The following is a 22,223-nucleotide window of genomic DNA, read 5'->3' as shown; positions in this document are numbered from 1 at the left end:
ATTACTACTTTATATTTTAATTTATATTAATTAATAATATTTTTTAAATAGCACTGCATCTTTTGCTATAAATAAACAATAACCATATTAATTGTAGTACTTCTTTTGTAACCATTAAAGTGCCACTCCAATGCATTATTATTTACGAAGTTGGGCCTAATCTGGTTTCCATTTAATTTCAAAGGGTTGCGAAACCAGTCACGCTGCTCCTCTAAAACGTATATTTGATCTAATTCTCAAGACGTCATCATTTCTTCGTCTTTTGAAATGCATAAAAGTCACCCCTATTCATAAAAAAGGGTGCCAAATCGTGCATAAAGTCGCAGTCAAGCCTGCCGAGAGGAGGGGAGGTAGCAAATGCCCGGGGCCCGTTTTCCTTGAAGGGCCCAACACTGGACAAAATCATAGAAAGAATATATTTTTTAAAAAAAAGTAAAAGTATCTAATAATGAGACAACTACATAGACATTAAATCTATTTCCTTTATATTTTTTATTTTTTACCCTTTGTTTTATTACCTTTTTTGTCCAATTATTATGATATTTTTTATATTGATAATTTGTAAAATAAAAGCATGTAATAAGTAGTATCTAATTTACTAAATATAATAGCTAGGTTTGGGTGTTTCATTCCGAGTATAAATTGGTGAGTGGTTGACGAAAAGCCGTCGTCATGATTTTTAAATATTTGAATTGTATTTTAGTGATACAAAATTTATACATTTCGAAAAAAATTCGCGCTATCAACATTTTGGTTAATAAATAAATGGTTAAAATGCAAGAAAATTTTAAAATTTTAAAACTTCAAAATGCATTATGTTATATGCTCATTTTAATTTAAGTAAATCTTAGAAATTTAAAGATGTGTTATTTATTGTAAATGTGTTTTAAAATGACACTTTAAGTTTTACACTCGAAATAAGTTTTGACTTAAAAAAAGTTTTTATTTGTGGGGGCTGCTTTACGGTCGTTTCTACAATAATAATATATTATTAATGAAAAATAAATAATATGAAAAAAAAAATTCAATTTCAAAATTATCGAGAGTAAAATATTTCAGTGTTGAAATATTTTACCATTCAAAGGTTTAGAAACAGCGAACCAGTTGTTAAAAATTTGCCTTACTAATAAAAAAATTGTCGGACCCTAATTGTTCAGTTAATTGAGTTAATTGAGCGATCGTAAACAGTTTGTAACCTATAGCAGCCGATTGTCAAAAGAATATTTCACCCCTTTGGAGCTTCTTAAATCTGGGCACTCTGCTCCCGTTATTTATTAATAACATAAATACGGCAGTTACAAATTCAAGTGTTTCAACCAAAAGTTTATTTACTGCGTTCCAGATGCATTTTTGCAACACATGATTGCTCTAATTGCGATTATAATAAATTTTTATAGCACGGATATACGCACAGAATAAACAGTATTTTATATATTATGCTATTATGTTAGTAAATTTTAACACAGATGTAACACGTCAGGTATGATTAATATACTAGATTTTTCTAGTTTTTATACATGTTATATATGTTCATGACGGTTTCATAGTGATCTATTATTGTGAAAGGTTTCGTACATTTTTGGCAATGTATCCATCATGTTAGGAAACGCATCTCGGTAATGTGTGCCACCGAACGAGACCCTTATGCCATAAATCGTCTCTTTAAAATCCATTCGGTTGCGAGGGTGGTAGAGCTCGGGGCTCAGATAAGATGTTTGGGTCACAAGTTTCGCTCAGGGCCGTGACCCAAATGGCAAATGTTTCGCACACCGGGCGATAATGCTCTATTCGTGTACTTATTGAATTCAAAACAACCGACGACCCTATTTGGTGGTAATTTTTATTATATTCGTAAAATATAAACACTGTTTATGCATGATTAAATGAGAGAGAATCTATAATAATTTTCAGCGGCTTCAGAAATTGATAACACCAAAGATTGCCACTAAAATTATTTATCCCCATATTATAACATTTCAAGTAACACAATTTAAACTTTAGTGTGACAACTGTGACAATTAATAATTAGAAGCAATAATAATAGTTTAGGTTTACTAAAAATAAATGCCACTGATACCCAGACGCAATTTTTGTTGTTGTTGAATAAGATATTCTTTATGGATTAATGTAGCTCATTATTTAAAAAAAAAAACAATTTTCAAAACACTAAGGTCCATATGTGATTTGAAATTAGGTCTTTCAGGTTAATATTCAGCGACTTATGCCACTCGTTTTTTGGGTCAACTTATGTGTTAATTAATACCGCCTTGCTATAATTAATTTATTTTAATGAAATCATAACCATCGTGCCTTAACAGGTTACCCCAATGCGTCATTCTGGTCAAAAAAACAATACATAGTATAATTTATATATATATAATACTTACTAATACGTACTATAATAATAAATTATCAATTTGAGCACATTATTATTATAAATACAAAGTGACATTGTTCCCTCGAGCAACACACGATTTCGTAGAGCAATGAAATGTCCAGTAATTATTATATGAGTATTAAATATTGTTCTATTACTTCTACATAGTTAAGTTAGCTATGCTTTTATATATAGATCGGTGATATGATAATATATTATAGTATCATAACAACTCAGTATTGAGCGTGTTTTGTATTATCATGGTACATAACAATTTTGCATTTTCTGAACCCAATGGCACAACTGCGGCTAGCGTATGAATATTTCATTAAAACTTCATGGAATCACCGCTGTTTATATAACAACTGCTATGAACGCGCCATATTAAAATGTTTATTTGGTCTAAACCTTTGAATTCTTGGTTTTAGTGTATAAGTCTCGAGTTTGCACCGTTAAAAACTAATTTATGGTCGCAATGGTGACTGTTAACGGGATTTAAATGTTTGTGACGCCAAGTGCTTATTACAAAAAAATATATTTCTAAAAGACATGTAATTAATTTCGTAGTATTTACCAACCGGATGTCCTTGCTTTAAACTGCATAGATTAAAATCGTATACTCGGGAAAAAATAATGTTATTATACTTCTAGTCATACATATCGCTCATTTTTACAACAACAGCATAACTGGTATTGAATGTTTCAGATTGACGTAATATATTATATAAATTATGTTGATCGAGTTGACGAACGGTATACGAAGACTGTGTAATTACGGTTATTATTATAGCTTTAGCAGCCAGTTATATCGTATACTTTAACTTTTATGGATATGTGCGGTTTTAAAGCCGAGGGGGTGTGACTCCGCAACCAAAAAAGTGTGCTTTAAAGCTAATAGTTGTGTCATAAACCCAAACTTGCTCTTTATCAATTATGAATGATGATGAAATAGATAGCCCTTGAACTGACTGTGTTAACACAAATAGAGTATAGTTAATTTAAGACAAGAATTTTTTACCCATTACCCCATTGATTTGAATATTATTTAAATTCTAAAGGTTTATTTAATTAATTTATACAAAGAATACAATTATTAATATAAAATAAATGTAATGTAATTAATTAATGATTGTGATTTAGAATCCCGCTAAAGAAAAAGTTTAATTACTCCGGAAATTGCATATTCCTGACAACAAAATGCTCTTAGCTTATTGTAATGTTGACATATTTATTGGTTAGACATAAATAAGGAACAATTCATTTATTAGAAGTTACAAAAAAATATGGACGGCGTTTTATTAATTTTGGAGTCAAAAATCTATTTTAGATTATGTATTGTGGAGTTTCTTCTACAGTAAATCACCATAACCACGATAATTACAAGAATAAACGTGACAATAGTGGAATGTAAACAAAGACTATAACTGAACGGATCATCACAATATCCTTCGTTATGTCTAGAGGAAAAATATATAATTTTTTGACATAAAGGAACAAGTAAACAATGCGTCATAATTACCCTCGGAAAGCAGAGAAAAAATATTTCTTTTGCTGCATAAAGCATCGTTTACTTTCAAGCCGTTGCATGATTTAACCTTCTAAAATGTACATCAAGCAAATTCTACTCTCTAGTGGCGTGGTATTTTGTTGGTAGAATAAACGAGCGCAACAATTGGTTGAATTCGTCGGAGAGCTTCCCAACTTACGATACATAAGGCCGGGCTTCAAGGGACGATCAGACAGAAGCAGACAGACTACGAGACACGCATTAAAAAGAGAAAGACTGCAGAGACATCTAAACGATCGATCACCTCAGAGGACCATCCCGAGGATATTATTTCTCCGTCAACTTCTTCACAAGCGCTCGGAGAAAAGTAATACTTTTCCACAATAGTCTGTTACAATACATGTTACACAAAATATTAGATGATATACATGGAATATCACAATCTGTTCTTTATATTCTAACGTGTAAATATATGTATTAGAATCTGAAGATACTGAGACAAGTGATAAATCTGAAATATGCAGAATAATGGAAAATTTAAAATAAAAATGGAAAAACACCGAGGAGTAATTTGATCGCAATTCTAATGATCCGGAGTTTCAATACTTAAATTAAGTGAATATCGTTTCTATTGTCACACAAACAGAAGAGAAAGGAAGTTATAGTAAGAAAACGAGGAAAGAAGATACTAATAATTACAATAGTTACAAGACGGCACTGACTTCTGTTGAAACTTGAGTGGATTAAATCGACTAAGGGGATGCGAATATAACGATATAAAATCTCTTAGAAAAAATCGTACTGATATTTTAGAATTATTGAAAGATTCTTAAAAACAAACTTGAATCACAGATGTTCTTAATAAATATAAAAATGATAATCTGTATTGTAAATATATTGTACATAATATACAAAACAAATAAAAAATTATAGTTCGGATTATTCTTCCCTTCCAGCATTAGCCTGGATAATCGAGAGTATTCTGTGTTATAATTATAATTTTAATCGACCAGCTCAGATTAGGTTCTCATAGCTTTCGCGGCGTAACTTTTATTAAAAATAATATTGCTGAAAGGGTTTTAGTTGAAGAGACGAAAATTTTAAGCATATACACCAAATCGATTCAGTATTGAAAATGAATGCATTCAATATTGGAGTTCAATCTGTCTTATCGTGTAGATGTTTTTCCATTGAATTTGAAACTCGGTGCATCATACAGCGTAGAATACGAAAGCTTCGTTTGGATCCGCTCCATCTGGACACTTTTGCATCAAAACTCAATTTTTAAGATAAGAAACCGGTAGTTGTGTATCACAATTTCGTCTGCTTTGACGTGAAATTCATAAGACCTTTGCTCTCATTCTATGCTATCTACGTGACGCCTTGCCAAATTATATTCACCCATATCGGAAGTGTAATATTAAAGAATAATACACATTTTCTCGGACGGCTTTCCGGCAGGCCTTATTGTCGGCGAGCATTTCCTAGAAGCTGTCTCATTTAAATAATAAAGCCTTATAAATATGCAAATCCGCGCCGAGCTTCCAGCACACTACTATATTCCCGATTTACATAGATTCGATATGATTTTTTTTTCATCACCGAGGAGCAAAACCGCAAAAGAGAGCTTTTCTATTATGAATATTGCCGTCCGGTACACTGAACGCCTACGTGACGCAAATCGAGCTTTAGCACATGACGTACTCCTGCAGTGAGAGTAATCGTGCCGAAAAGTGAATAATGGACTTGAGGCTTTTCCGGGAATTTGCGAAAAACGGCCACCTTTGTGCGAAGCATCTAGCTCACGCTTTGCTTTGTGGGATTGGAAAATTGATTTTAGAATAATCTTTTTTCTATTTAACGGTCTGATAATTTTTTTCACAATTTTAATTATGAACTTTATTTCATAAAACATTTGTTTGTAAAAAAATAATTTAAATAATAATCTAATAATTAAAATATAATCTTTTAAAAAAATGAGATTTTAATTTAAATATTAAAATTGCTGATAGCTTAATTAAATTAGTAGGCAAAAAAAACTCAATAAGACAAATATAGTTTCTTTTAAATTTTAATTTCTTTTTCTATATCAATTTCAAGTGACATTTTAATCAATGTTATTTTTTTCATATTACACCATTTGTAGGTAAAGTCAATTTAGTTTTAATGCGAATCAAGCGTTGAATCACTCTAATCTAATACGGTCTGCTCATGTCGAATTTTGCGACAACGCTAACCAGAATATAAAATTGAGGCTGCAGCGCTTCAATTCGGCAAATTACTTAGATTAAATTATCGGTCGAATTGCAATTGAACTCCATGAGAATAAATCCCAATTTTCCACCCCGCAGACGTAAATTCGTCGTAAAACTCGCCTGCCCTTTACGATATTGTAAATCAATTTTATAGAAGAACGTTCACATAACATAATAATCTTTTTATATAAAAGAGGTAGAAAAAACACTACAATTTGGACGGTTAAATAAACCAAAATCAAAATTGAGCAATATGTTTCGAAAAAATATAAGTATCCTTAATATTATATATTATATTTTATTATATGAGGAATGGGAATTAGCATATTTTTAATAAAGAGAAATGTTGCTATTTGTTTGGATGAATTAATTGATTTCGGTGATATTGTACAATAGAGCCGTTGATTTTGAAAGTGGAGTAAGTCCATATTATTGTTGGATAATTAATGGCTTGCGTTTGAACTGATTTAAAAATATTAGTAAGCAATAATATACTTATTTAATATTGTTAGCGGTCTTTTTGCATTAAAATTTCATATGCAATAATATATTAGCGTTATTTAAAAAAAATATGTTTTTAACAGGGCCGAATTGACTTGCCTCACTTTCGAAAGGAATGTTTTATATAAATGTTGATTTAATTGTAATAAGAAAAAAATATTTTGATATGATACACATATCTTAATATTTCTCTTCAGTAAAAGTTCTAGTTTTTTCATTTAAAAATGGCAATGTTATTTTGTCGAAAATCTTTGGCCAACCCCGTTTTGGCGTTAAATCAATAGTTTTAAATTGTGAATCACTTTCGATTAATGTTTTAGTATCCAGAAGATTTTCAGCCAGTTGACAGTTTGCCAGCAATATTTTCGATACTTTTCAAAATTGTCTCCTCCAGAGGTTTGGTTGAATAAAAGTCTTCACTTTTCATTTCGTGTAGTAAAAATGGATTTTGTTTGCGACACGTTTGTATTAATTTGTAATAATCCTCGGGAATGTACAGAAAATTGGTTTTCGAATAGAGAATTTATGGTCAATAATATCTATATTGTTTTTGCTAGACCGAACAATTTTCATCTACATTAAGGCCAACTTTATAATTCTATTTTGGCCAGTGCATATATCGCTATAAGCGATGACATTTTTTTGAGCTCTCACATTTTGTAGATGATTTAAACAACAAGAAACTACTTCTTGTGATCATCTGGATGCAGTTGATTCATCTCAGATATACATATGAATTTCATCATCATGTAAATTGTGGAAACCTTGATTTAAAACATACATGTTTTGTTTATAGTATGAAACATAAACTGTCAGCTTAGGGTATGATAGTGCGTTTTGCAAATCAAAGGTAAAAACAAAATAGTTTCATGGATTTTTTGAGGCTAGCGCTTTATCTTCTTATAAAACTATTCTATCTAGTTCGTCATCTTTTAAATGATATTCGTGCTGTTTCATCAGATTTGTTTTTTCTTCAATAATGCGTGACGTTTTAATTTGTATACTGAGCGAATCGCACTTTTACGTGGATCATGAAAGTACAAATAAAATTCTTCGTTAAAAATATTCCTATAAATTTTCTCTTTAACATAACTTGAGTTATTTTCCTTACATTTATCAACGTATAAATTGTACATTCTTATTATATTCAATTCAAAGTTTAAATACTTTCTATTTGGATTGTAAGACTTTGTATAATAGCTTTCTGATTGAGGAAAACTCTCCTGTGTTCCTTCAACCAGTTTTACATATTCCTCATTCAAATTCTAAAATTAAAATAAGTCAATCACAGTGTCATAAAAATTATATTTATATATATATATATATATCCTGAACAAGTTGACCATCCCTGTTTAAATTGAATAATTTATTACTTCTAATATTCCTCTTTTATCCATTGTTCCTTTCTGTCTGACTTCTTAATCTTGAGAAACTTTTTTCCCACTTGAATCATTATCGTTGTCTTATTTTGCTACTACGAATTTATCTGTTGGTTTTGATTTTCAAGTGATAATGGCATATATATATTTCTTATAATACGAAATCAGCATTATATTTAAACAAACACAATATTATAAAATTTTAATCTGTATATTTATTTTAATTATTAATTAATCTGTTATATTTATTACAAAAGGAATAAAGTGGATTTTCACTATTGATTAGAAAATATTAATAAATGAGATTACCTGTACTAAAATCATATACCTAGTACCTTAATTGGAAACAAGGGTCTTTGGCTAAGGTTCAATTTTACCATTCTGATTACACTTTTGCGGCGAACGTTACTACGTGGGAATATATAGCAATTTTAGTTCTATATGTATCCTCTTAAATCTTATTCCATTTCTGACCAGTATATATAATATCACAATAGAGTATGGTAATAATATATATTTTTAAATAAATAATACAAATTTAATTATCATGAAAAGAGACTTCTCAGCAGCAATCGTATATACCTACTATGTTTAAATTCAATCTTTAATATTTGATTGGGTCTAATGCGTCAATATTGCGTTATTAAACTAATAAAATAAATATATTTTTGATCATCTTCCTCTTGCTGAGAAAGATCGTTCTTGGGGAAAATAATGACATGGAATACCGCAATCTTGGTCAAAAATAAAGTCAGATACACTTGTTCAATCGCGGTGAAATATTTTTCCTAGTGTAGAAATAGATTTATTGGATTCTGAAGAGACTGAGGCAGTTGATTTATTTATCTGAAACAAATTTTAATTATTTTAAAATGTCAATCGTAAAAACGTCGATATTGGTTTGATTGCGTTTTCAATACTTAAATGATGTGGATATCGATTCTGTTGACATTTAAATATAAAAGGAAGGGAGTGATAGTGATAATACAATTGGAAAAGATACGAATAATTACATAAGACTTCTGACGATATAATAACTCTTTTTCAAAAATTCATACTTATATTCAAAATTATTGATAGCATCATAAAATTAAATGAGAACCACAGATTTTTTTTAATAAATTAAAAATTATAAATCCGTACTGCAAATATATTTTTAAATCAAATAAAAATTTATTGTTTGGATTTTCCATGTTTTTCAATTATTCATGCTCTTTCTCCTTAATAGTAGCTCGGATAATCGATTATATACTGCACACACAACCACTTAAATTACACAAATATCATTAAAAAATCAATATAATACGCAAAAAGTTTAAATCTTAATCTAAAAGTTAGGATTTAACTCGGTAAGAAAAGCTCAGAGAGACTCTCAATAGATTTTTTACCCCCTCAAAACATTTCAGTATTCTGACTCAGGCAAAGATACACAAAACTTTACCGTCAATTTATAACATATTTTTTTTAATAAGTGCTCTACAATGTACTTACACATAAGCTTTTAATAAGTGCTTTACAATGTACTTACACATAAAACGATAAATGCTTTTTTAAAAATACATTACCCTCTTCGCAGACTTTAACATATATCCTAAAACACCACAAAGATATATTTATGCGTACATTCTTAAAATAATTGATACTACTGCTATCTAAATAATTATTTATTAAAAAAAATAATTCATGCGGTTGTTTATTTATATGTTTGCTGTGCCAAAAACACCTAGCGAATTCATTAATTAAAGTTTATTTTTACATAGGTATATAAAGACATTCCGGGTAGGTAAAAATAATTGTTAATCTCACGAAGAGAATTTGATCGTACCTGACAAGTGTAAACGGCAAAAAATTGTCATATTATTTTCATTTTATATAAAAAATAAGTTGAATAAGCTATACCGAAATACCGGTATTTCCATTAAGTCAATTACTGCACTTTAATATTGATTCAATAAAATTGGCAGGAAATTCGAAATACCGATATTTAGTATACCAATATTAAAAAATCCTAATTTATTTTACTATTATTATTAGCAATACCTTTATGTCCTGCAATATATTAATTTAATTGATTTTTAATCTGAACTTTGTAATAAATTATCCAGGGCTACAGTACACCCTCTTTCAACAATAATAATATAAAAAAATCTTTCTCTGTATTAGAAATAATAAAAATACATATGATATTATTTTGCAAATATTATGAGCATCGCATAATATCAACTATTAAAATGAGCACCCATAAAACATTTCATAGTCGTGAAACTTGCAGTAGTCACATTACAAACAATGCACCAAATCATTAGTCTCAAGCCAATATCTGAACGGTTGGCTTTAATAACGTCCTGTATGCAGTCGCGTCTTCCTTTTCGAAACTGCTTTCGTGTGCATGCTCGGAAAATCCTCAATCGGAAGTATTTTCCTGTATTTCTGTTCAGTGTAGCCTCTATCAACTGGTGCACACGCTCCGTTGCTTGCGAACCCCTTCCTGACCTAACCATTCTTCTTTTCTTTTATTCTCTTTTAACCGCTTAATCGCCGTGACGGTCTATAAAATGGTCCCACATAGAAGCTTAAACACGTGCACTTTTTAGATAATCGCAAGCCGATTATCCGAAATGTATTATGGAATTATGGATTCATACTAACTACTACCCAATGATTTGTTTTATTGGCTCTTGTCCAATAGTAGTTGTCGATTATAAGTGCTCGTAAGTCTATCGTTTTAACTATCAATAATTTCCGTTTTAATTGGTGCATATTCAACCAATAACACTGGCCAACAAAGATTTTGTAACTAGGGTTTTGATGATTCTGATTTGAATTAAGCTTATCATGCATATTCAAGGTCTCTATGGTGACCATGATATATCACGTCAAGTGTTGATGTTAGAGTACGCTCAGGATAAGGATGCCGGTTTGTTATTGTGTGCGTGTACATGTATATGAGAGGGAGAAGCGATGTAGCGTGTACTTCGTTGTCTCGCTTTCTCTTTTAAGGACAGTCGCTGATTCGTCAACGCTGGTATTCGTCATTAAAGTGCAGTGTGGCACAGAAGTTCGATCTTCTCTAGTGATTTATTTTAAATAATTTTGTGTTGATATTGGTTTAACCCAGATATGCCCACTGTCCCATGGTTAGGTCACTAAACTCGTGCCACTGTTTTTTTTATTTATAAATGAAATTTTAAGAGAACAAAATTTCATGGGCATATCTGGGTTAATTGATATCAAGGCTTCAAATATACACTGTAAGTTATTCGTTCTCTTACCCGTGGATTAAAATAATTAAACTATTTTTCCATTAATCAGTTCGTTGTTGGTTTTTTTACACTATTCTCCGTAAGGCTTAAAAAAGTTATTATTCTTATCGTTGCGCCAATGATAATTTTTTAATTTATTCAATGGACTCTAACGATTTAATAGAATCGTCGAGCCATTAAACAATCTGCGAATAATTTTTTTCCCCATTTTATATCTTTTTGCTTTTGAAGAATAGCTAAAGACTTCATTATTTTTTTGGTACTAGTGAAAGATTTTGAATTTTGCAAATATTTAATTAATGACATCAATGTCTGGTTTCTTCGATTATATAATATATTTTTAATTGTCCGTTGAAATTTTCAACTTAGCTCAGATGTATGTATGTTAAATAAACATATATTTTCTTTTAAAATAAAAAAATTAAATATTCTGAGCGAAATTGTTTTGAGCCACACAGTTCACGCACACAATAACAAACTGGAATCCTTATCCCGAGCGTACTCTACAGTCAAATTATTGTTTGTATGGACCCCTATACGTTAAACATGTATCAATGATTGGTACCCAGGAATGTTTTTGTCTAAGAGTTTAATGAAAGTTGTGATAATATGGAGTAAAAGCAGTAGGCAATATATTTACTAGTTTATATTAAAAACATACAAACACGACACAAAACACAACACAAAAAATAAATTATTACTATGTTGGGACTAGTCATGTATATTCATATAGACCTTATTGATTTAGAAGCTTCCATTTATACTAATTTTACTTGCGTAAAATTTCACACACTAGATTTTTAAGTACTATGAAAGTTTTACATTTTATATGGCAATGTAGTATATCTATATTTAATAATAATTATTTATTGTCTCTAATTATGATTACAGGTCCGCAACGCAACTGCCGTGTTCATCATGAATTTGTCTCTATCTGATTTGCTGTTCTGCTGCTTCAATCTTCCACTGGGTGCTTCCACATTCTGGGCAAGATCATGGCTTCATGGACGTCTACTGTGCAGATTGTTTCCCTTACTACGCTATGGATTACTGGCAGTTTCCATTTTTACTGTTTTGGCCATCACCATCAACAGATACGTCATGATTGGCCATCCGACCATATATCCTAAGTAAAAACATTTTTATTAAAATATTTTTTATATTGTACTGATTTAGATTTGCTAACATCTTATAATTTTAAGTATAAATTATGTTTGCTTTGAATTAAATCAACGTTTAATCTGGTGTTTCACAATACTTGTCATGTCACAACGTAAGATTTACATTACAAATAAAAATAAATAAAATACCTCACAGTGGGGATTTTATAATTTCTTATAAATAAAGATTCAAAGGACCAAAGAAAATTTTAAGGGGTTTTATAATTATTTAGAGATAAATTAAGTGTCCACGTTGAGTGCATTTTGTAATCTGGCGTGGAACGCCAAGCGTTTGCCCCAGTAGTTGTTTTCCAATTTGCATTCTTCTCTTTAATATCAGAATGCCGTTCAAGAGATTTATCTTAAATACAAAACTCGTAAAGATAAGGAGTAAGCTAAATTTGGAAGCGATTTTATCGCGAAAACCCCATTAGCCGATTTCCCCAAATATCATTTCTTATCTTAATGGCCTTCGTATTATACACTCCTTAGAGTTTGAAAATCTATTACGATTCGTTCGTAATGAGTTCGGTATTAAAATATTTTTCATCAAAGGGCAGAACAAATACAATAAAATAGAACTAAAAAACGCCATACAATCTTTCATCCGCTCAGCGCTGTGAGAATTCGCTCTCTTATAAATTATTTATGTTTTATTATAGGTACGTATTTTATTGGTGCCCTTATCGAGATTGATACTCAATTCATGCCTTTTTTCGAATTGGTTTCTTTTTTATTTTCGACTTTTATACTTCATTTTCTAGACTAAAGAAAGCGCGTGTACGATTTTTCACGCGGCTCAAATCGATACACTCCTTAGAAATGTCATTCTTTCAAGAGAACGAATTTACTGCTCTAAAGTTTTCATATTGCTTCGTTATTCCACATATTAGCCAGTCCTACGAAAGAGCAAGAAAATAGAACATTTATAAGCGCAAATCATAGCACGAACGAAATGTCTGTGCCCGTCTTTCGTTTTTTTTTTTAATCACAAAACTACTTCTAAGCCACATAATTATCTAAATGAACATGCCTTTCCAATGTGTGTTGATGCTATAGCATAATTAGCTAAAATTCCATATTATGTTAATATAGACCTCTATAGTTTGAAATTAATCAGACAACAGAATCACTGGTGATTTATTTATTTATTTAAATTAAGATCATTGCGACCGAACAGGATACCCCAATGCGTCACGATGGTCGAAAAAATAAATAATACACTGTACTATTACAATACACAAAAAATAGATAAAAATAATACATTCTAAGAAAAATCATAATGTATTAAAATTTAATTTTACAAACCAAACCAGCTCTTCGTAGCTGACATTAAATAGGTCAATATGCAATTCCAGCGTATTAAGGAGACGAATGGTGATAGCCGACAAGTACGGATTAGGGATTTTATCTCATCTTTTTCAAATTCTCGAGTCAAAAGTTTCGGGAATTGCCGGAACTTTTTTTTTATTTTAATCATAGTAAAAAATATTTAATTTTAATAATTATATTAAACGTATTGTACATGACAGTATATATAAGTTAAATAAAAAGTAACCTTTAAAATTGTAGTCCAAAATCTGTGTGCACTATGTTTATACGTCGAAAACCGTAAAGCATAGATCGTATTTGGCTGATACACTGATACTCTCAAACTTAATTTTTGTAGAAGATCTTCCTTCCGAATTGTTCTAGGAATAACACCTGCATCTTACTTTTTATTACTCGCTGAAAAGTATCGTAGAATTCGAAATATTATATTTCTTACATTTTTTTTCATTGCAGATTTTATTAAAAACATTAAATATAAGAAATATTATATCACTTTTATGTCTCAATTTTTAAGTTAATTTTTTTTTACAATTTCCGTGACTCCAGACATCGAAAAACCCAAAAATTTTCGGGTTGTCTCGATACAGAAGCATTAGTGCGGTCCTGCCTCTGAAGGTCTTTGCACACTACACCGTATCATACCATGACTGTTATATGCCTGCACTACACTCTCTGCAAGTTGGCCAAGGTTGGCCAAGGACGGAGAATATAGTGGGTTACTTCGGTCGAGTTCAGTTCTGCCCGCTCTAAAATCTCTCGGAAGTTGTCCGAGGTTACCGAGAACGGGATGTGAAGTGAGAGTAATTCAGTCGACATGGCCAGCTTCGAGCGCTTCCGAACATTGTTGGCATTTTATCAGAGTCAAAGGGACCGTAGTCGGAGCTGCTCTTTCGAGCAGTGAGCTTTTTGCTCTCTCGCGTGTTAAGTGACGAGAGTGATAGAGATAATGATATGGTGTTTCGCAAACTGAGATAGAACGAGTAACTCGGTTCAATTTCAGTATGCACGTAGGCGTCTTATGGTTAACACACATGTCGAGCGCTGCATCGTGGTCACGTGGTCAGTTATAATACCACATGCTTATCGGGGACTTCAACAGACTCTTACTGACATATTTAAATATTTTAGCGCACCAAAAAGAATTAATTATATTTTTGATAGTATATTCTTCTAACAGATGTCGTTATTATATTTTTATCATATAAAATTAAATAATTAAAAAATAATTAGTGGTACTTGATTTTGTTAAAAAAAATCGTTTCGAATATCCTTATGTATTTTCCTAGATCGGTTTATATAAATGTCACACCATAACGAATTCTTATTTAGAATCGATGGCGACAAATTCTAGGATAGTCACAGATGTGGTGTGCGTATTCTGAAGTATAATTTTTATGCCTTATGGCATTTTGCAAAAGCCGACAAAGATTTTGCGTAAATTTAATACTTACGACCGAAAAGTTTTCACTGATATTGTATTGGTGAGTGCCCACACAAACTTTTATAATTATCAGTTGCGTAATTTTAATAATATGACAATTTAAAAATTGCGATTATTTGGCACATTTTTCGATCGCGCGCAAATATGCCGGCTGTACGTGACAGAAGCCGCCGTCCATACGTCATTCACGGCCGCCGTCCGGACGGCATATGAAATTTGCGACAGTGTGGTCGCTTACTCGAAGTCATAGGTCTCGGCCGATTTCAGTTATAGCTTCGGCTTGGACATCTTCCAAAGAATGTAGTGCAGGCAATAGGATCGTATCAGGCAGTAACGCTGTAAACATTAACAACACCCACAGCGGTTGGTGACGAACATTTCATTCAAATTCATACGAGAATATTTTTTGCATGTGTTGACATGGTTACGGTCATTATATAATATGGTGAGGTGGACAGAGACCTTAACAGACATCAGAGAAGGACCCGATGTTCCGGAACCCAAAACTGGAATGAAAATCACCGAAAAGTCAGAATGCTAATTTTTCCCATCGTGACCCATTGGGGTAATCTGATTAAAATTGTTTTAATGTAATATAAATTAAAATAATATTTAAATTATTTTTAGAAACACTTCTACCGATCTTATATTTTTAACATTGGAAAATCAAATAGCGATAAATTATAATGAACTTCTGATAATAAATTATATAAAATAGCAATAGATAAAACATCTTTAAAATACTAACTCGTTACAGTTCTCGTTTATATTATTCGATGTGTAAATATTTACACTTATAGGAATTCCTATTTTTTTCATATTTTTCTAGACCCTTTCTTATTTATTTTATAGCCTTACTGCTGTGATTATTTTAGCCAAAAAATACAATGTCCTAGTATTTTATTCATTGTGGTCAAATTAATAATTCGATTTGGTGTATCTACCAGTGCTTCTCAGTCCCTGAAAACAGATTGTATAGCATACGCCCCTTTTTAATTCGTGACATACACAAAGGTAGTACAATATTAGTCCCTGGCGCCGAGTCGAATTTATCGCCGCCGCTTTAATTAAAACTTTTTTCGTCCGTCCGACCCGTGTGACACTTTCGATACTGTGACATTAATAATACGCCACGTGGGTAAAGTAGAACACCATTGCGGTGTGCGTAGGTATATCAAAATAAATCTAACGGGAAATAAAAATCGCTCCCCAGGCACACCGGCGTGTCGCCTGTTATCACGTGGCTACCGACAGATAAATCTGCGCATTGGCGCCCATCTTCATTTATCACCTGTCACACTACCTACCTAGGTTTTGGACACAAGTAGTTACATATATACGGATACATGTCACACCCTTGGGGAAAAATGGAGCATAATATATATATAGATACATAGCAACCCTTTTAGGGCGTATTGAGATGACGAGAATGAGATAAAAAATGAGTTGCGCTTTTGACGTTTATGAATTAGCATGGCACAATTATTTACATATATACTATATGTATATATATATATATATATATATACATATAGTATGCGGAGAGCATGTGGTTGTTCAGATCTGAACAACCACATGCTGGGCTTTGCCCACACCGGATGTTCATATTCTCAATTTTCCCCTGAGGATGGCCGGGCGAATCTGGCCGAAACGTAGGGACCATGATTCCACACGGAATCAAAAAAGTACGCGGAGTAATCCGACTCCTAGAAATATTAACCAAATATTTCTCCGCGAAAACGCATTCAACCACATATATATATATATATATATATATATATATATATATATATATATATATATATATATATATATATATATATATATATTTCGACAAGAAAATATATACATCGGCATGTCTATCGATCTATAGTTTTACAATTTATAATTTAAGAATATTTTTGTCAAATAAATGGGGACAAATCGGTAGGCCTTGATCTCATTCCAGCTGGTATGCTTAAATAACTACAAGACTTAATCGCACATAAGCTGTCATTTGTTTTCAATCTTTTAAGTTAATTTATTATATAGTTCTCGGTAACCTCGGACAACTTCCGAGAGATTTGAGAGCGGGCAGAAACGAACTCGACCGAAGTAACCTACTATATTCTCCGTCCTTAGCAAACCTTGGCCAACTTCCAGAGAGTGTAGTGCAGGCATAACGAATCTGCTCTGTTTCTCCAATTTTGTGAGGAAAAATTACAGATTTTGTAGAAAGATTTGAGATTTATTATTTAAAATGTTGTTATGTCTTGATTGTTAAAAAATGTGAGTAGATTAAAAGTTTTCAAATCGACATTATATTCAATATGAGTTACACATGTCGTCTGAACATATAAGTCAGATAAGTAATTCCTCAAGGTTTATTAACGATATTATAAAATTTTAATTTTCACATTTCTCCTATAACCTTTTAATATAAATTAAAATATATTCCATTAAAGAGGGTAGAGAAATTTAATTTTATGTTGGAAATCTATTTACATATGTTAATATTACCATTTAGCATAAAAAAAATTATTTCATGACATATTCTAGAACAAGAAAACTAATATTTTTTATGAAATGATTAATAATGTGCTTTATTGCACAGAAGTGTCCTTTTTCAAGAGGGCTGGAGATTATATAAAAAAAATAGCATATACAAAGTCACAAGATGTTGATTACGCGAATGAATTTTGGAGCTCAAAGACACTGTGTGCATTGTATAATCAATATCATTCCGCATGCTTTTCTATTCTGGTTGCAAATAATCACTTTTTTCAAATATCTGTACATGAGCAAATATGTATTTTTTATACATTTTTATTTCTATTAACCACAAAATTACACAAGGTATGCTCAGATATATTTCCTTTAAGTCGTGTCGATGAGTGTACTTGGGAAAGCAATTTTACATGCTGCTGTTAGAGAATATATCAATACTGGGGTCTATCCATTAATATTATAATGTGAATATTTTTATATGGTAACTTTGTATAAATAATGTAAATATGTATATATAATACATATATTTTTCTGTCAATGGTGTTTGGCGTATAAGTCTAAATTTTAAGGCTTTGAAAGGTACTTTGACCTTTCATAAAAAATCAATATTATATTGTAGATACATATGTATTATATTTACGTGTATGATTTGATTTGATACACGCTTTCATAATAATATTTTTATTTTTCTTCTACATATTATCCTGATTTTTCGTTGACCTAATTATTTGATTCTTCATTTCTAACACGGTCTGACACGGCTTCATTACCGCACTACCACATTTCTCTAAATCGGTTATTTTTTGATGGGAAAGTTATGTAGATATATTATTTTGTAAATAATAAACATTTTTTTCGGTTCTCCATAATTAGAAACGAATTTTTGTTGAATCATGAAGCGTTTTAAATTGAGTCTGCCATGTCAAAAATTATCCGACAAAAAGAAAATGAATCCAAAATATTGGCATATAAGCTAATTTTTGCGCCACAATAAAACGAAATTTTTTTATAAATATGAACTATATATATACAGCCGATATTAACGAAATTCATCTGACAAATGTGGTTCAGGATCATTTCCTGTCATCCGGTTCGATCAGTTTCGGAGCATCAGTTTCCGGAGCTTCGTATCAAAATGGGTTACCGATTCAAGCGTTTGAACGTTTCGCCCGCAAAAGCTTTTGAGTCGGCGAGCTTTGTACGTTTCTATCTGGTTTAAATTAGTTTTTCGCGACTAATGCCCAATCAAGGCACAGAGGTGTGTGACACTTTGTTGTAAACGTACATTGAAACATTTCACTTTTATATATATATGGAATTACAAGGATAAGTGTATTTCGTTTTAAATCCACTAGAAGACCGAGCGATGTAAAGTCGTATTACTTTTGTGTGTAAGAGTGCTATGATAAAAGTACTAAATTATCGCTTTTTATATATAAATTACCATTCGAATCCACCAGTTTTAAATTAATCAAAATATTAAGATTTTTTGTCACGTAGTTAATTTCATTAAATACAATTACAGACCAAAGTAAAATATAAATTTGTTTTTTAATTGGTTGCAATAGTGTATTTTTTTAAGATATTGCCAATTTTGTTTTTAAAAATATGATTAATTGTATTTTTAGTGCTATTCGGGAATACAAGTAGAAGTCATATATATGGATTTTGAGAAGGCCTTCGACAATGTTTGTGGTAATTAGTAAAAAACTTGTTGGACCTCGATTGCTCAGATGATTTATCTTAGTTGTTCTCGAGTTATTTGAGCGATGGTATACAGTTTTTAACTTATGGCGGCCAATTGTCGAAAAACTATTTCACCCCTTCGGAGACTCCTCAATGGTCCAGCTTGGGCCCTCTGCTCTTCACATTATTTATTAATGATATCACAAATTCAAGTTAGGCCTAGATCAGTGGCGTAGTTAAAAATTTTGGATCCTCGTGCATAAAATACGCATTTTTTTTTAAATATGAGAGGAAATGATTCTTACTATATGTTTGTACATATGCACATAATATAGTAAAAAATAAAATAAATTATAAATTAGCTCACCGATTTTAATTTTTTTTCTTTTTCACTCGATTTGCGAAATCACTAATAAGTTTTTTTAACTCCATTTTCAATGCTTGTTTTGTTCAATGGGCAATGCGAGATTGTTTAGTATTGATTGTCCGGTTGTTTCTCTTTTAGTCTTTTATAATTTTCAACTTACTAAAAGAGCTTTCAACTCTCGCCACAATTTTTAAAAGAGTAAAAAATAATATTAGCACGACATATACTAAACAACTATATTTCGTGATTATTAATTCTTAAAATTTTTCCGACAATGACAAACCTTGTCAAAGACCTTCTAAAAAAAATATATATATTACGTCTGATTGTGTCACTGTTTTGTTGAAAGACAGAATGATTGTAAAAGTGGAACAGGCGTGACAAAATCCGTGCTATTGGTCCAAAAAACATCCCGAAAGTGATTGTAGACATATTTATGAATAATTATTTCCAAAAATTTTAGAAGGAAATGACAAAAATGCGATTGACCTAAAGTTTTTATACACAATTTATTACCATTTTTAAGCGTTTCTAAAAATTAGGAAATGATGACATTTTAAGAATCAGGCCATAAATTCGTTTTTTCACAACCTTTCAACATTAAATCGGGAACCATATAAAAATGTGTTCAATGGCTTCACAACCAGCCGCATTTCATTGCAGTGTGTTGAGTTTATATTCCGAAGCAGTACCATAGTTTCTCAATGTAGGGAATATCTCACACCGGTGGGCGATGGACAAATCTCGGTAGACAATGTTGGCTCCGGGGGAATTTTGTGAGCGATCGAAAAGCCATTGAGGGCGACAGAGTGGGCAAATTTTTTTTTTGTTAAAAAAAATATTGTTGTGAGCAAATTTTTTAGGCATTTTATATTTTAAAGTTTTATAAATTTTATTTATAATAAATATAAAACTACAATATTAGGCATGCCAAAATTTAGAAGTTTCAAAAAATACTATGGTTAAATTTTTTTCCTATAAAATTCTAAAGAAAGAGCTTAAAAACTTATCTAAGCATCTATACAATAACTTGAATATAAATTAAAATTGTATTAAATATATACACTGACATTATTATATCGTACAGAATATTTTAATGTTGTATTTCTACATGCATCGCTTCAAATGATATTTCTTACCTTTCATTTTTTATATAAATATATTTACATCAAAATAATATTATCCCGCGCGCATCTGGCATTCCCATTGCGTACATAAAATATGACATGACCCTTATTAAAATTGTCAAAATTAAATGCTCCTTGAGATTTTATATCAAGAGCATTCCTCACTTGAACGTCTTCTGAAACGACGTCGCTACGTGATTTTTTTCATTCGGTTCAGTCTAGACTAAAATTTCAAGTTATTAGCTAATACCTTTTATTTTTTCACCATTCAATTTCTCAATTCAAACATACATACGCGAGGCATAATAAAAATAATAATAACACATTTTTCATTTACATTTTTAGCTTTCACTCAAAACGAGTAGTTACTCGAGTAAAAAATGACGTACGTTAAAATTAAAATGATAAAAAAATATTTATAAACTGTGAATTTTTACGTGAAATACAATTCTATATTATTATTATTATTAAATCATTTTTTTATGATTGTGCTTTTTGCTTTCAATGCGCTATTGTTGTGAGAGCAAACAAGCTTTTTTCTAACAATGCCAAGTAACGAGACTTGTTACAATTTTTTTTTGTCTTACTACTATCGTCGACGACTATGAACTCTGTAAACTTTCTACTTTATTATTTTCTTTAAATTAATGTTGCTTGTTTAAAAAACTATTTACCTACTTATTCTATTTTTTATTGAAAATATTTTCATATATAAAAATATTATGCGGTACTGATAGTTCATTATTTTGCAAAACAATGTAGCTCTTATCTTTCATGTATAAGTCAAGTATATGAAAAATAACTTTGGGATTTTGTATTTAAATAGTTAATATATTAATCTATCGTGTCACATTACGCCGAAAGACCCGTGCTATTCTCCCTATTGAAATTGGCGGAAATGTTTTTTGTAAGTCTGTTTTTCGCGAAAACCAAAGTACTGGTTTATTATAATATTTTACCTCCGACAGATTCCTTTGAACGCAACAAGAATATGTTTTCAAATAGTTTTATAAGTTACAGTAATAAACTAATCGGTCGATAATTGAAATAAACACATATATACATCCTTTCAAAAAAAATTTGCGGTGTATATTTTTAAATATTTTTAGTTACAACAGTTAAAATTTCTTCAATACATACAATTTATTTTCTATGGGATGAGAAGCTTATTATTAGAGAATTGTTAATGCTCGATTTCAATGCGACCTAGCAGCTTGATTTTTCTCGTAGAGGTGGAGAAGAAGCTGGCGGAGGGATGATGTCAGTGGACGATCCTCAGAGTTCTGATTGGTGTGTCAGCGACAGTATATTCTCCGAGCGGTGGTGGATGTGTGAGTACAT

The 22,223-nt window shown here is 31.0% G+C and overlaps 1 protein-coding gene across 1 annotated transcript in view; it reads left to right on the top strand.

The window, feature by feature from the left end:
- LOC148231852 (G protein-coupled receptor moody) overlaps positions 1-22,223 on the top strand; it is a 50,331-nt gene that overhangs the window by 25,025 nt on the left and 3,083 nt on the right. The window contains exon 3 of the mRNA XM_088193076.1: positions 12,174-12,412. Within this exon, the coding sequence (XP_088049202.1) occupies positions 12,174-12,412 (239 nt within the window). The remainder of the gene's footprint in view (positions 1-12,173; positions 12,413-22,223) is intronic.

Source organism: Plectrocnemia conspersa, unplaced genomic scaffold, assembly GCF_051122295.1.
Source record: "Plectrocnemia conspersa isolate PC_06_02 unplaced genomic scaffold, ASM5112229v1 ptg000009l, whole genome shotgun sequence".
Lineage (NCBI taxonomy): Eukaryota > Metazoa > Arthropoda > Insecta > Trichoptera > Polycentropodidae > Plectrocnemia > Plectrocnemia conspersa.
The sequence above is the reverse complement of the archived record's forward strand: the minus strand, read 5'-3'. Positions and strand labels throughout refer to the sequence as shown.